Source organism: Sinocyclocheilus grahami, unplaced genomic scaffold (assembly GCF_001515645.1).
Source record: "Sinocyclocheilus grahami isolate Dianchi unplaced genomic scaffold, SAMN03320097.WGS_v1.1 scaffold125.1, whole genome shotgun sequence".
In the NCBI taxonomy this organism is placed as follows: Eukaryota; Metazoa; Chordata; class Actinopteri; order Cypriniformes; family Cyprinidae; genus Sinocyclocheilus; species Sinocyclocheilus grahami.
This window is the reverse complement of record NW_015505304.1, coordinates 677,250-692,699: the sequence shown is the minus strand read 5'-3', so window position 1 is coordinate 692,699 and position 15,450 is coordinate 677,250. Positions and strand designations below refer to the sequence as shown.

Sequence of the window (15,450 nt, the reverse complement as noted above, 5' to 3'; positions counted from 1 at the left end):
TTTGCATGCGATTGATATGGAGTAGCAATTTGACAATTTCATGTTAACTAAGTAAATGAAAGATTGCTCTGATCTGTCACATATTAGGAGTTAAACGGATCGCAGTTGATCCGTAATACGTACGGATGAGACCCTACCGTTCGGCACTCACATGATTCACAGATTCATTTGCCAATTTACCCGTACAAGCAATTTGAAACCACAATAAGAAACGAAAGAAAGCTCAATTCGTTACTCACATGCTGTTCTCGCACACAATCAAAGCGCGCACAAGAGACGTGTTTCAGACAGCGCGGAGATACCGAGTTGCGTATACACATACACATAAAATTAGCCAAAAACCCTTACATCAAAAACCCTTCACGGCATTGTCATTCTCTGTGCTTTAAACATTTGTTTTCTTGCTTATCTGAAAAAATAGTCAGATCTGTGGCTAAAAAAAAACACAATATAATGCGTTGAATATTAGGCTATATATATATATATATATACACACACATATACCCCCGTCCAGCCGGTCTGAGAGACAATTTTTCAAATGTAACCGGTCCGTGGTGTAAAAAAAAAGGTTGGAGACCCCTGGTCTAGACAAGCCAAGAGGATGAAACACCAAAGGCATGATGCTCTCTTGCATCTATCAGCTCTTCCGATTCTAATCATCTCACTATCAGTTTTAATGAGCATAAACATGCATAAGAAACCACAGAAGATATGTAATGAACCAAACTGTTAACAAATTAATTTTACTATCCCTAATTAAAATAAATTTGATCATATATTAGACATAACATTAAATAATTACAATAATAATCAAATCAAAATAGTCAAATTAGGTCAAAACTGGTACATCAGTGAGGAGAGAGAGATTATCAATTGAACTGAGAAGCAAATAAAAAATGCGGTCCCAAGCTCAATGACCACTACAGAGGCTTTAACAGAGAAATCGACTGGTATGCAAAGACGAATGTCACCTTTTTGAAGAGGCGTCCTGAGTCCTCGCTGACCTGTGCGAAGCGTGGGATGATGTTGTTGAGGTAGAGATCGCTGAGAGTGGCGTGGTCTCGACTCTCTCTCTTCACCTGAGCCAAGAGAAGGTTCCAGCAGTTGACTGGAGACAGGACATTTTGCTCTTTCCTGCAGGGAAGAGTAAAGAAAAAACACATTTATTATCATTTATAATACAAGAGAGCAGAAGAATCAATCAGAAAAAGCTATTTAAAAAAATACATACTACAAAAATACATTTGCAGTAGTTGCAAAATAGCTGCAAAACAACTCACAATACATAATCAAAAGGAATCAGAGGAATCATCTGAACATAACCAAATGATCAGCCAAATCATTTCAAGCCAAATAGATTAAAAAAATTTATATAAGGAGTAAATTCTAAATGAATTTTTAAAATAATAATGGCGTGTTTTCCCACACAATTTTTATATCGAAAACGAGGACATAAACATTTTTGACGATGCAAATGAATCGTTATATCACATTATATATATATATATATATATATATATATATATACACACACACACACACACACACACACATACACAGTATTCAGTAATATATCAATAATACATCTGAAACTATCTTGCTTGCTATAAAATGTACAGTATTTTGATATTTATTTTGCAATTTTGGGCCATTAAGTTTCCTGAAGATGACTATATATTATAGTGACTATATACAGTATTAATATGCAAAAAGTCTCATCGCCATCAGTCATTCAAACAGCCAACCGTTTTTGAAAACTAATGACTTCAGATCACTTTGCCGCTACAAATCACTGTGAACAACCTTTGAGACACAGACATCATCATTACAGATAAATCAGCTCAAAAAACCCTCTGGACTCCTGCTCTCATAGGGAATGTTCCCAGGATGTTAAAGGTTACTCTAAACTCATACAGTCCTGGTATGGTTAAGAAGGGTACACATGCATACAGATCTGTCCTGATAAACCTGTTGCCCTATATGTGAAGTTCACTCATGGATTACAGAGCAATGGATGTCACGCCAAAGAGGAATTCTGTTAAGCCCTGCGTTACTCTGGGCACATGCTGGAGGGATGGACTCAGCGGCCTGTGCATGCCAGAGGAGACAGCTGATGCTGAGGGTCCCGTAGAAGCCCATGAGGTGGGACCCATTCCCTGCTGCTAAAATGCCTCTGAACGGGTGGGGCAGAACCTGATGTTTCTTCAGACCAGACGGTCTGAAATGTCCACAGAGAGGGTAGAATCAGGAAGGACTGGATCTAAAGAACCCACAGAAAGCATCCAACTGTCTGTTAATGTTTTACAGACTGTCTGTTTACAGAGGAACAGCTAACACATGACCTTGGTCCTGCTGTTGACTGGAGAGCAAAGTATCGGTGAGAACTAAAACGTTCATCACATCTACCCAAACAACCAGCAACCTTATCCATCAGTGGTATGCAAATGTGTACATTTAAGGCCTAAACAACTTGTGACCTACAAAAGCAAAAATGTTGAAGTAAAATCCATTTCCTCCCTCATTTCAGAAACACTGCAACTCATAAAAAAACACTTCCACAGGGTGGATTTAACAGCTATAATGACATACACTAAAGTTGGTAAGAAACAAATTATTTTATTAAGCAGGGACGTATTAAACTCATCAAAAGAGACGGTAAAGACCTTTAAAATGTTACAAAACATTTCTAATTTTAAATTATTTTTATTAAAGCAGCACTGTTTTCAATACTAAAAATAATAAGAAATGTTTTTGAGTACTTGATTACTGAAGGATCATGTGACACTGAATGGCTGCAGAAAATTCAGCTTTGCATCACAGGAATAAATTAGATTGTAAAATATTTAAAAATAAAACCCTTATATTTTAACTTGCAATAATTTTTCACAGTTTTTACTATATTTTTATCAAATAAATGTTGCCTTGGTGAGCATAAAAGACTTTCACTTTTGGACTGTAGTGAACATATCCAAATAATTTTCAATGTGCATGCCGAAAAACCATGCTATTTAATTACATGACCAAAAATATGTTATTTCCAAATCACACGTCCAAAATCAGGGTAGTATACCTAGCTACCTTTGCAAAAAAAAAATCAGAACCACTTTATGCTGCACATATCATAGCAGGATATCGGCAACATCTGAACCCATTTTAGCATATTTAAAAAAATAACATAAAAAAAACATGGGCTGAAACCGCTGATGTCCTGAAGTAGTCTGAGTCTAATAAACCTCAAGTGATGTACGGATGTGTATTAACACTTGTCTGACACCAGTCCTCCCTGCTGAAGAGCACGTTGGATTAATCATATCACACGACGGGGATCCTGTCTCTCTGTACAGGACATTCCCTCTGGCTTCGCCTGCCGACAACACTTCAGACAGACACTCCTCCCAACGAGTTCAAAGCGAGGGGAAATCAGCCAGCATTCAGAGCTCAGCGGGGGGCTCAGTGGAGGTACATCACAGCCTGTTCTCCTGCTCAACATCTGTCAGTGTTATGGAAAGGAATGGACACATCTCACGTCATTGGTCCCCATGTAACTCTTTTGATGATGGGATCAGAATAAAAAGACCAAATATACTGTCGTCATCAAACATCAAGGTATTTCAACAGATGCTAAAGGAAAGCAACAGAGATTCATATCGTAAGCTTAATGGAATCCTTAAGCATTACTAATTTTTGCAAATTAAAGTGTTCTAATATTGTATATATTCCTTATTCTTTATTCAACATTTAAAATGTTCTGTACTTGTTGAGTGACACAAAACAAATGCTGACTGTTGTGTTAAAGGGATAGTTCACCCAAAAATTTTAATTCTGTCATTAATTACTCAACCTCATGTTGTTCCACCCCAGTAAGACTTCCGTTCATCTTCGGAACACAAATTAAGATATTTTTGATGAAATGTGAGAGCTTTCTGACTCTCCATAGACAGCAACACAGCAACTACCATGTTCAAGTCCCAGAAAGGTAGTAAGGACATCGTTAAACTAGTCCATGTAACATCAGTGGTTCAACTGTAATTTTATGAAGCAACAAGAATGCTTTTAGTGCAAAAAGAAAATTTCGTCTCTTTCGTGTCAACCTTCACTGTGGTACTCTTGTGAATGCATGGTGGAGACTGACACATAAGATGGTGGGATGTTGCATTGCTGTCTATACAGGGTCAGAAAGCGCTCGGATTTAATAAAAAATATCTTAATTAGTGTTCCGAAGATGAATGAAGGTCTTATGGGTTTGGAACAACATGAGGGTGAGTAATTAATTACACAATTTTCATTTTTGGGTGAACAAACCCTTTAAGTCCTTAGCTTAGCAACATGCTAACTTCAGACTCTATTGGAATACCATTGTGACCATTAATAGAGTTGTTGCCCAAGTATCAGTAACTACAAAGTTTTTATTTGAGTTAGAACGATACCTTATAAAAAAAGTTGAATACGTAGGGAGCACTTTAGAACAGACCTACTGAATAAAAACAAGCGGCACACAGGCAGCAGTCACAATTCAATTACAATTATAAGTAAATAAGTCTAGTGTGTTCAAAACACTTAGGCATGCACACCACTCTCACCAATAATGTTTCTCTCCACCAGCTTTCCCAGACACCCTTTTCCCCCCATCCAAAGAACAACAGTTAAGAAGTGTAGCAGAAATACTTGTATTTGGATGTTTTGGAGGCTACGGCTGAGGTAAAGAGTGGAATGAGATCTTGATGTTTGCTCTGCCAATGATCGCACAACACTTGGGAAACAGGGAAGAATGAAACTGGTTCGAGCATGTAGCAAAAAGTCAATCAAAACATAAAGGTCTTGCACAATAAGGGTTCAAAGAAGGCAAGTTCCTGATGGTAAACCACAGACATGTGTGCCAAAAAATGGTGGGAACACCTCCATTAATTGACACATGGTGCAGGACATATTATAACACAAGGAACATGAGAAGACAAGAATATACTAACAAAACAAATATTTAAATTGTGTAAAAACAAATTGTGTAAAAAAAATAATACAATAAGTGAAACCAACGGTCTAACGATTATTGAATGATTAAAACCAACCTGAGGCATTGACAGCCCTGAGAAACATCCTCCCAAACACACAAATTAGCATAATTTTCATATGCAAAGAAGCAAAACACATGCTTAACCACATAAGATGGAGTCCTTGGAGAAACTCAATTCCTCTCGAGAAATGAACAAAGGGACGTTGATGAGATTAGCATGGCCCCTTGGCTGACGGAAAGGGTTCTTAAATGGGCATTCAGACAAGGGAACTCCGGGTCATTTCTGGAAGGCCATGAAAAAGCTGAGGTCACATGAGTGGAGGAATTGCCCAATTAACAGCGAGGTCACCGCAGACAGAGCTGGCCTTTCACCAAAGTAACGCTCTGCGAAGCCAAGAAGGGCTAATTCCTAGGTGGCATACACCAGGGATGTGACATGGTGGCATGTGAAGAATTTTAAGAGATGAAGAATATGAAGAAATTCTTGACATTTTGTTGGAGTAAAATGATGGGAATTGATCAATGATATTACTTTACAAAGCAAAACGAGAAGCTCTGAATGTACACCACATGGACCATGAGGAGAAATTATTACTCAGCAAGGATGCATTAAATTAATCAAAAGTGACAGTAAAGACGTTGATAATGTTACAAAAGATTTCTATTTCTACACTTTTTTATTCTTTAAAGAATGTATCATTTATCAATACTGATAATACTAAGAAATGTTTCTTGAGCACTAAATCAGCAAATTAATTATTTCTGACTGGAGTAATGGCTGCTGGAAATTCAGCTTTGCCATCACAGGAATAAATTGCATTTTAAAATACATTAAAATAGAAAACATTTATGTTAGATTGTAATAATATTTCACAATTTTTACTGTATTTCTTTCAATACATGCATAGGGTCATTAGCTTAGCAATATACTGACATCAGAGTCTGCTGTAAACTGTGAAGAGTGACTGATTCATTCAATATCGCTTGGAAGGTACATGAGAAGGCATTGAGGGGAATTCTTCACTCTGGTGAGAAGTGTTTTACAAGACTTTGGTTTCTGTTCAGACATGATGCTGGGAAGACGTCAGTCAAGCTAGTCAGACGGGAGAGGAAATGAAACTTGCCTAGGAGGACATTAGCAGGGGTTACTGCAGATTTGGTGTAGAGAGGGGGTGCTCAGAGAAAGAGATGGTGTAATGCGGGCCTAATGTGGAAGAAAAAGTAAGAGCTATGAGAAAATCGAGAGATAAGCACAAGAAATTATGTTAAAATTAAGAAACTCAGAGAGGAAATGAAAGCAAAAGAGAGCAAAATACATGATGGAGAATGCTTGATGCTTAAGATAAAAATCTTAAAAAGAAGGTATCTTGTTTCAACTGTGAAAAGATGTCAATACACACTATTTTTCAAGTTCAAGTCCATCGACGTTAATCTACTCTGCTGTCTGGTTTGTTTGTCAGACAAAAATGGCAGATTTGGCATTATGATTGCTCAGATTGCCTGTTAATCAACTCCCAGCGAAGGGTCAATTGAGCAGTCAAGATTGGGCAAAGTTTAGAAATAAATGGGTCTAAAAAAATGACTACAGTTAATGCCATGTGCTGCACTTTTCACACTTTCTTTAAATAGATTTTTATTGATATAAGGTCTTTCTGTCATTTGGAGGGACCACTAATAGCAATAATTGTATTAAATTAGAAATACATCATCTAATTTATGTGGCTGAAATATGAATCACGGCTACAGTATACTTAAGTGAATGGTATTTTTTAAATGTTTTTATCAGTTTTATGCAATTAACAGAAAAAATAAGTCTCTGAAAAGTCTCTGAACAAATTAAACAACTCTGAAACTGTAGAACAAAAATATGAGATAATTATTTAGAAAAACTTAAAAGAAACACAAACACTTTTTTTCCTAAACACTTTAATTACTGAGAACCTCTAAAAAATATGTTAAGCATGTCAAGGAATTGATTTAATTTTAATATAAATCATGGTCGCACCACATGACATTTTTTATGGCTACGGCTGATTCACCTAGATGAAAAAACACTAAAATCACTTGATTTAAAATTTTTATATGAATTTATGTGTACACAACATTCTTAATGTTTGAACAACTACAAAATATACTATTATTTTTTGTATTTTAAAATTTGCCTGTCGAAAATTCTTATATGTCAATGACCTTTATTTTTGATAGATTACAGTTCAAATAAAAATAAAAATTACAATTTATAAATTTGTATTATCCAATAATAATGTATTATTATTATTATTATTATTATTATTGATTACAATTATTGTTATTGATCATAATTTATTATTACTGTTTGCTTATTATTTCATTATTTCTATATTTTTCAGGAACCTTTTTTATTTTTTTACATAAAATTCGTTTTTTATTTACAAAATTGTTCAAATAAAAATAACAAATATAATCTCTGTTTTATTATTATTATTATTATTATTGATTAATATTAATACATTTTATTTTTACTTCATTAGTTCAATAATTTGTCATTGAGTCATTTTTCATAATTTTTGACAAATGTGTTTAAAATGTTCAACTAAAAATATTATAATTTAATAGTTTATTTTCATCACTATTATTACAATTAATATCTTATTTAGCTTTTTTCAGTAATTTCTTAATCATTATTCTATAAAATGTCTACATTATGACATATATTGCTGTTGACCAAAAATTATTATTACACTAGAGCAGGGGTCACCAAACTTGATCCTGGAGGGCCGGTGTCCTGCAGAGTTTAGCTCCAACTTGCCTCAACACACCTGCCTGCAAGTTTCAAGTATACCTAGTAAGACCTTGATTAGCTGGTTCAGGTGTGTTTAATTAGGGTTGGAGCTAAACTCTGCAGGACACAGGCCCTCCAGGACCGAGTCTGGTGACCCCTGCACTAGAGCATAGGTCTCCATTTGAAACTGAACCTCCCCCAGGGTCTAAGGTACACAGGGGTCTCATGTGCACCATGGTCTGATAGAGCACAGAGCTGTCACACAAAACTGCTCTCAAAAAAACATGTGCTATCTATTGATTATTTCTAGAAGCTGTCAGAGAGCCATATGTTGACTTTCCTAGACCCAGCCTCTAGCACTCAAACCATTATATTAGGAACCCGAAGAGTCAAGTGCAAATACAAAGAGCAAAATAACGTGAAAAGACAGAGAGTGAAAAAGGGAAGGAGCAAAGAGAAGCACATGACAAGGTGGAAAATGAAAGAAACAATGAAATAAAGGAAAAGTTCAAGCACTGGATATCCCCTATGTCAAAACAGTGCCTGGGGCAAAACTGCCAGAAAGAAACCTGTCAAGGTACGCATACTAGACCCTGGAAAACAACTCAAATCCAGTCCAACCTATTTACACAGCAAGCATAAAAGGATGACAATGTGTCACTGCAAATACAGGCCGTTGGGAGTTACAAAAGCACCTTTATAAATGTTAACGCAAGCAAAATTTTTGCTTTATAGTGGTCGGGAAGACATTATTGTTACCGTCATAAAGGTTCTCATCAAATACTGCTTCAATTAACAAGACATACAGACTCTGTCATAATTCACACATAAGCCAGGGCAAGGAAGTACACTTCAAACTTTAACTTTTAGTTGGTCTTTAAGCTTTTCTTTGTTATTCTTTGAGGATGTGGTTACCACATCCTCACAAGATCAAACTGAATCCAACAGGATCCAAGCATCTAACCACAGAGATCCGTTTAGACAGTATATAACACTGATTAATAGGCTCTTTGACAGCATATCCTGTCATAATGACTGCAGTGAGACTGCATCATTCTCAAAGCTCGCTAGTAAGTATCGGGAAACCTGCATTAATTTAATGCCAGGTCTTCAACATAATTGCCACTTGCCTTTCTATGCAACTAAGCTTTAAAAAGCCTGTTCAAAGTCTAGCCCTATGTATAAAAATGACATTAGGGCATTCAAAAGCTTGTTTTGTTTCACGCTAAACAATAAAATTAGCATTATAAACTAATGCAGTCAATCAGACAGGATAAAATAAACATTTATAGCTTGAGTAAGAACATAAATGCTCCACTTTACTTGCTTTTCTTAACGGTACACCAGCTGTTTCTTCATAATACGGCATAATAACTCTAACCGCTACAGAATCAGGATCAAATATGGGTCACTGGAGCAGAACCAAGGACTTCGAAGAAAATGTTTGACTTTATTCCACGATCCAAATCCCTGCTGCTATCTCATCAGAGATATGAGACAAGCCTCTTATATAATTTATATAATATAAAGTTTTTACATTGTCAAAAGCTGATTCATCATCATTCTGACAAATAAGGAGACTCTGTTTAAGCCTACACGCTAAAATATGATGGTTATGAGTTGTTACCAAAGATTTTAATGAAATTATCTTGAATAAGCCTAAAGGGAAGTGTTGACTGGATATCACATGACCTTGGTGAGAGTTTACTCAACTGTCTCAACTTTCACTGCAAAACAGCATTTATGTAATCAGAAGAGTGTGAGAAGAGAAAAAATAAACGTATTGATTTCAAACTGTGCCCAGGTAATGGCACGGATCACAGGACTATGATGTATCAGCTGGAAACACGGCCAAATGTTCTCTTACTTGAATTGAGTGTCCTTTGTGTAGCGAGTCTTGGCCAGGAACCTCTCGGCAAGTTTCTCTAGGTTGCGGGAGTAGTCCATCTCGATCTCTGCCTTCTTGCGGAAGAAGTCCTGCAGGTCTTGCAGGAGCTGCACGCGGAGCTCGCATTGCTGGTCCAAACACTTAAGCTGCTCCACCAACTGGGCTCGGATCTCTGCCAATCAGAGGAGAAGAAGAAACAGAGTTATTACAGAACTTCCCACTCTGGTTATGCATTCTAAAAGTGTTCAGAACCACCTGGAAAATGTGGAGAATTACTGAAAAACGCACACTAAATGCCATCATCTATCTATACACTAACATTTAAAAGTTTGGGGTTGGTATGATTTTTTGAGTGTTTTTGACGTCTCTAACGGCTGCATGTATTTAATAGAAAATATGGTAAATACAGTAATTACTGTTAATTATTAAAATCAAAATTACTTTTCCACTGTAATACATTTTTAAATGCATTTATTTCTGTGATGGCACAATAGAATTTTCAGCAGTGTCTTCAGTGTCACATGATCCTTCAGTAATCATTATAATTACGAATGTTTAAAAAAAATTGTGGTAACCATTACATTTTTTCAGTATTCTTTGATGAATATGAAGCTCAAAAGAACAGCATTTATTTGAAACAGAATTTATGTAACAATGTAAAGCCTGTACGGTCACTTTTGTTCAATTTAAAGGTACACCTTAAACCACCAAAATCACACTCAACAATCCCTGAACAAAATCATAAAAAAATGTTCTTGTAATTTGACAACTAAAAGCATCTAATTTATTTTTTGTAAGAGGAAAATATGGATTTCTTCATAAAATGCACAATCAAGAAATATGTATACCTGGTAAACTCACCCATATGGACGAAAGCTCATTTTGAACATTGTTTGCAAATGCAACAAATTTTAAAAAGTGCTTTTTACCATTACTATTCGACTCAATTAAAACTTAATTAAACACAAAGAATTCCACATATTTAATCTAGGACTTCTCACTAAAACATGATCATCCTCTAATTCAGGGGGGAAAAAAATTCATCCACATTTCACAATCTAGTCTATGCGGCTCCAGTCTACTTCCTCAAAACAAAGTCAAAAATAGCTGGTGAAGAGACATTTCAACCTTCTATGCAAAAAAAAACAATGTTTCAAAGAACAGATTTTATGATTATCATTAAGTAAAGTGGTGCATTAACATTTTTCAATAGCCAGAAGAACAATGAATATCAGGAGATCTTTTTGCAGAGGTCCATCACGCGCACGCACACACATCTTCAGAGAGTTTATCCATTCTTATCACTTTTTATTTCCGTTGCATCTCTCTCTGTCTCTCTTTCTCCCTGTCCAACATCCGCCGAGCACTCAAGCATGGCTCCAAATTAATTTACTCCACTCAATCTCGACAGCCAATTGAAATATTGAATTACGATTTTAACGTGAGCTCTTGGGAAGCCTGGAATTATGGATGGACCTACATGTGCTGCATACTGAAATAAACTAAATAAATAAATAAAAACATGATACGATACTGCAGAGCCATCTAATTTAGCAGTTGTATAGCAGTTAAATTATTCAAAGCAATGCAAAGTCCTTCATCCAAACATTAAAAACTATAAACTAGCACCTATTTCATCGTTTACAGCTGCAGCATCACATTTCAGTTGATGTATTGATGGCAAGTCTCGAGTTATCTGTCAAACCAGTGTCACGAGTGATGAGAAACAAATCTGAGAATGTCCAAGAATCAACAGTACCTTTGCATTTCCTGCTGTAAAGAAATCTGATGACTTTTGCCTCCATATGCTCTACCTGTTCCAGCCCAGAGAAGAGAGGAGAACAGCGGGGTTTGCGCTGAGAGCACACTTTCACTCTGACATCACACAGAAGTGGGATTTCCACAGCATCTGTGTCTTGGTCAAGTCAAACACAACAAAGTTCACTCCAGTACATCCCAGGACTATAGGACTGGGCTTTTCCCACTTCATATGACTCATTGTGATGATTTTTGCATGACTATGTCATAAGGCAGCCCTCGTCTGGGATAATAACTACCCGGGCCTTCTTTCTGGCATGCCAACATGTGTCGATACCACTGCACTGACACATGTAATTTTCTGCTGTCCGTATAATTTATGATCATAGGAAATGAGTCAGTGCCACATCGTAATGCCTCAGCTTTCAAAGAGAGCCCTGTAATTTTAGCAAAAAGCAAAGCGTCTACAAACAAGCACAGACAGAGCATGGTCAATGAGCCTACATGGGCCTAATAATGCAATTATGAGCTCAATGTTTCATTTTTTTTTAGATAAATACAGACACAAAGGAAACAGAGGAATGCATATGCAGATTTGTGTATGGGCATCCCTAAAAAATGTCTATGTGCCTAGTGGATAAAATAAAATAAATATTAATATTAAATATAAAATAAAACTTATATTCATGGTTTATTCTGCTTTATAAATACTAGTCAAAAGTCATAGGATAATATCACAGTTTTACAGCTGTAAAGTATCAGTAATTCATCAAATGATAACCAAATGATGGAAAACAGCATGATAACCAGCATTTATGTAAACGTGGTGCACACAAGCATTTTTGGCATTTTTACAAATTTCAAGCAAGTTTCTCGATCACAGTGTTGGAGTGATTCTGATGTTCTTGTGGCTGAATATGTGTTCATTCATGTCTATATACAAACCAAACCCTCTTAGCTGTCAAAACTTGAGACTTTGATTGGTTAGGTTAAGGGCATGAGGCCAACAGGGCTGTGTGGGTTAGGGAAAGAAACTGAAGCATATATTTAATGGGAGCATATTAAGCAAGACTCTGCTAGAAAAGTAAAACTTAAATATCAGAGTATAACCTGAACAGTTTGTGCTAAATGCATTACAAGCTAGAACAAGCACCACAACTGATTAACTCAGAATCAGCTGAAATATTAATGAAATTCACTGCTCTTTAAGTAAAGATTTGAGAAGAGCAGTAAACGCCATCACTGTCACCAAGAGCAGGAAGAGTATAATCCAACCACACTCAAGATCACAGTGTTGGAGTGATTCTGATGTTCTTGTGGCTGAATATGTGTTCATTCATGTCTACAAACCAAACCCTCTTAGCTGTCAAAACTTCAGACTTTGATTGGTTAGGTTAAGGGCATGAGGCCAACAGGGCTGTGTGGGTTAGGGAAAGAAACTGAAGCATATATTTAATGGGAGCATATTAAGCAAGACTCTGCTAGAAAAGTAAAACTTAAATATCAGAGTATAACCTGAACAGTTTGTGCTAAATGCATTACAAGCTAGAACAAGCACCACAACTGATTAACTCAGAATCAGCTGAAATATTAATGAAATTCACTGCTCTTTAAGTAAAGATTTGAGAAGAGCAGTAAACGCCATCACTGTCACCAAGAGCAGGAAGAGTATAATCCAACCACACTCACAACGAAACTCAAGTCAGATGTTCTGCATTTGTCTCAGGGGCTCATAAAATGTTTCCTAAGTCTGAGAAACACTGTGCTACCAATTCTCTGGCCATCCTGCTGTTCTACATCTATGGGAAGATCTTTTAAAATAGCTTGAGTGGAAAAAACATACACACAAAGTTAAAAATAATTGGGAAAAACACAAAACTTAAAAAATCTCTTTTGCTCCATATCCACCTCCAAAGGCAGACTGAACACTTTTTGTATATATATACTGTATATATATATATATATATATATATATATATAAATGTTATATATGTATATATTTTTTTAAATAAAGTTAAAATAAAGTTAACATTATAAAATTAAACTGCAAATTTATATTTTAAATATATATTTTACTTGAAATATAATACTTTTATAATATAAAAAGTATAATACATTCTAATAAATACTGTACTACACACACACACACACACACACACACACACAATAACTTATTAACTTAAATTATACATCTATTATATAACAGGATAAGTACATTGTACACAAAAGGGGAAGCAGAGGTTTTACTTCTGCAGGTGCAACAAAAAGCAACTCTTGCCTCACTGTAATTCTAACTACTTCAGTAAATGTTTTTGAAGAAAGAGCACTTCTTTTTTTCCTCTAAATCAACAAACAAGGACAATTAACCTTGATTCAAATGGCCTATTTGATTGGGTATCATTAGTTGAGCCTGTCATAAACATTAAAGCAACACAAAATATTAAACGATCTCAGAGTAATCAGACAGCAGTGACCCCTGCCTCATTGAGTGTGCATTTGCTGAACAAGCATTAAAGGGGTCATATGATGTTGCTAAAAAGAACATTATTTGGTGTATTTGGTGTAATGAAATGTATTTATGCGGTTTAAGGTAAAAAAAACCACATTCTTTTCCACATACTGTACATTATTGTTTCTCCTCTATGCCCCGCCTTTCTGAAACACGATTTTTACAATTTACGATTAGCCAGCTATCCAGTGCGTTGTGATTGGCCGAATACCTCAAGCGTGAGACGGAAACGTTACGCCCCTCACCATACTGTGATGCCGTGTCCGGCCGGAGCGACGAGACAAAAACATTAAAACCTATTATAAACGAGGCATTTGTTGCATCCAGTGGGGAAATAATTACGGATTATAATGACTTATACTGTCTTTTTACGCGTTGCGTTGCATCGTGCCACATAAACATAAAACCATGTCTGCATTTGTGATTGGAGAAATGACAAACAACAAGTGCTACTCTACACTGCTCAAAACTCGCGTTTGAATCATCAGTGGCAAAATATGAAGCCTTTAAATATGAAAACGTACTTACAGTCTGTGAGTCAAAACAGCCGGCATTGTAGTCTACTCCCTCAGGATCAGGAAACAGTCCTCCATAAAATGCGCTGCACTCATCTGAATATTTGGGTTGAACTGTTCTGGAAAAGTGTTGTAAATATAACTTAACCACTGATTTCTAGTCGTGTCCTCTTTTGGAAAGCAAAACAAAGTAGTTAGACATGTGGGGGCGTGTTAGAACGAGCCGTTTTAGGTAGGCGTGGTTGACTCTTAACTGGGACTTTCATTATAGGACAGAACCAAACACAGTGTTGAATAATACCTGCTGGTCCCCAAACAACAATCATCACAGCTACCTGCTGAGATATCTGCTCAGTCAGGGTATTACACAGCCATGCATTATTGATTCTACTGCCTCTAACTAAAAGGAAAGGTGGGAGTGAGCAAAACAGATTGACCTTGCAACTTTACAGATCTTCTTTATGCACCAAGAGCTTGTAACACTCCAAACAGAAAGGAAAAATTGAAATCGCATCATATGACCCCTTTAAATAATGATCTAATTTCATGGCTACATGGCAGTCTTTGTGACACAGCTGTCGGTGAGCACGCTGCAAAGCGCTGGCTGGGACTTTCATTATAGGACAGAACCAAACACAGTGTTGAATAATACCTGCTGGTCCCCAAACAACAATCATCACAGCTACCTGCTGAGATATCTGCTCAGTCAGGGTATTACACAGCCATGCATTATTGATTCTACTGCCTCTAACTAAAAGGAAAGGTGGGAGTGAGCAAAACAGATTGACCGGCAAGCTGGCACCTGACAAAGGACTGAAAGATAATCTCAGGAAGACAAACACTGCATGGCGAATGACATATGGATCAATGTCAAATAAGACAGACCACAAAAAAAAAGAATGACAAATTTGAACAAAATCACAAATAAATGTACATAAATGTTAAATTTTTAGCATTTTGACACATTCAGTTTTTGATATTTTTTAAAGATAAGTATTATTTGCAGGT

The 15,450-nt window shown here is 36.2% G+C and overlaps 1 protein-coding gene across 1 annotated transcript in view; it reads right to left on the bottom strand.

Annotated features, from left to right (window-relative positions):
* Positions 1 to 11,467, bottom strand: part of srgap2 (SLIT-ROBO Rho GTPase activating protein 2) — a 42,693-nt gene extending 31,226 nt beyond the window's left edge. The window contains exons 1-3 of the mRNA XM_016278795.1: positions 11,420 to 11,467; positions 9,640 to 9,832; positions 972 to 1,134 (exon numbers count right to left, since the gene is read on the bottom strand). Coding sequence (XP_016134281.1) covers positions 972 to 1,134; positions 9,640 to 9,832; positions 11,420 to 11,465 — 402 coding nt within the window. The 5' untranslated portion in view covers positions 11,466 to 11,467. The remainder of the gene's footprint in view (positions 1 to 971; positions 1,135 to 9,639; positions 9,833 to 11,419) is intronic.
* Positions 11,468 to 15,450: the final 3,983 nt, after the last annotated feature.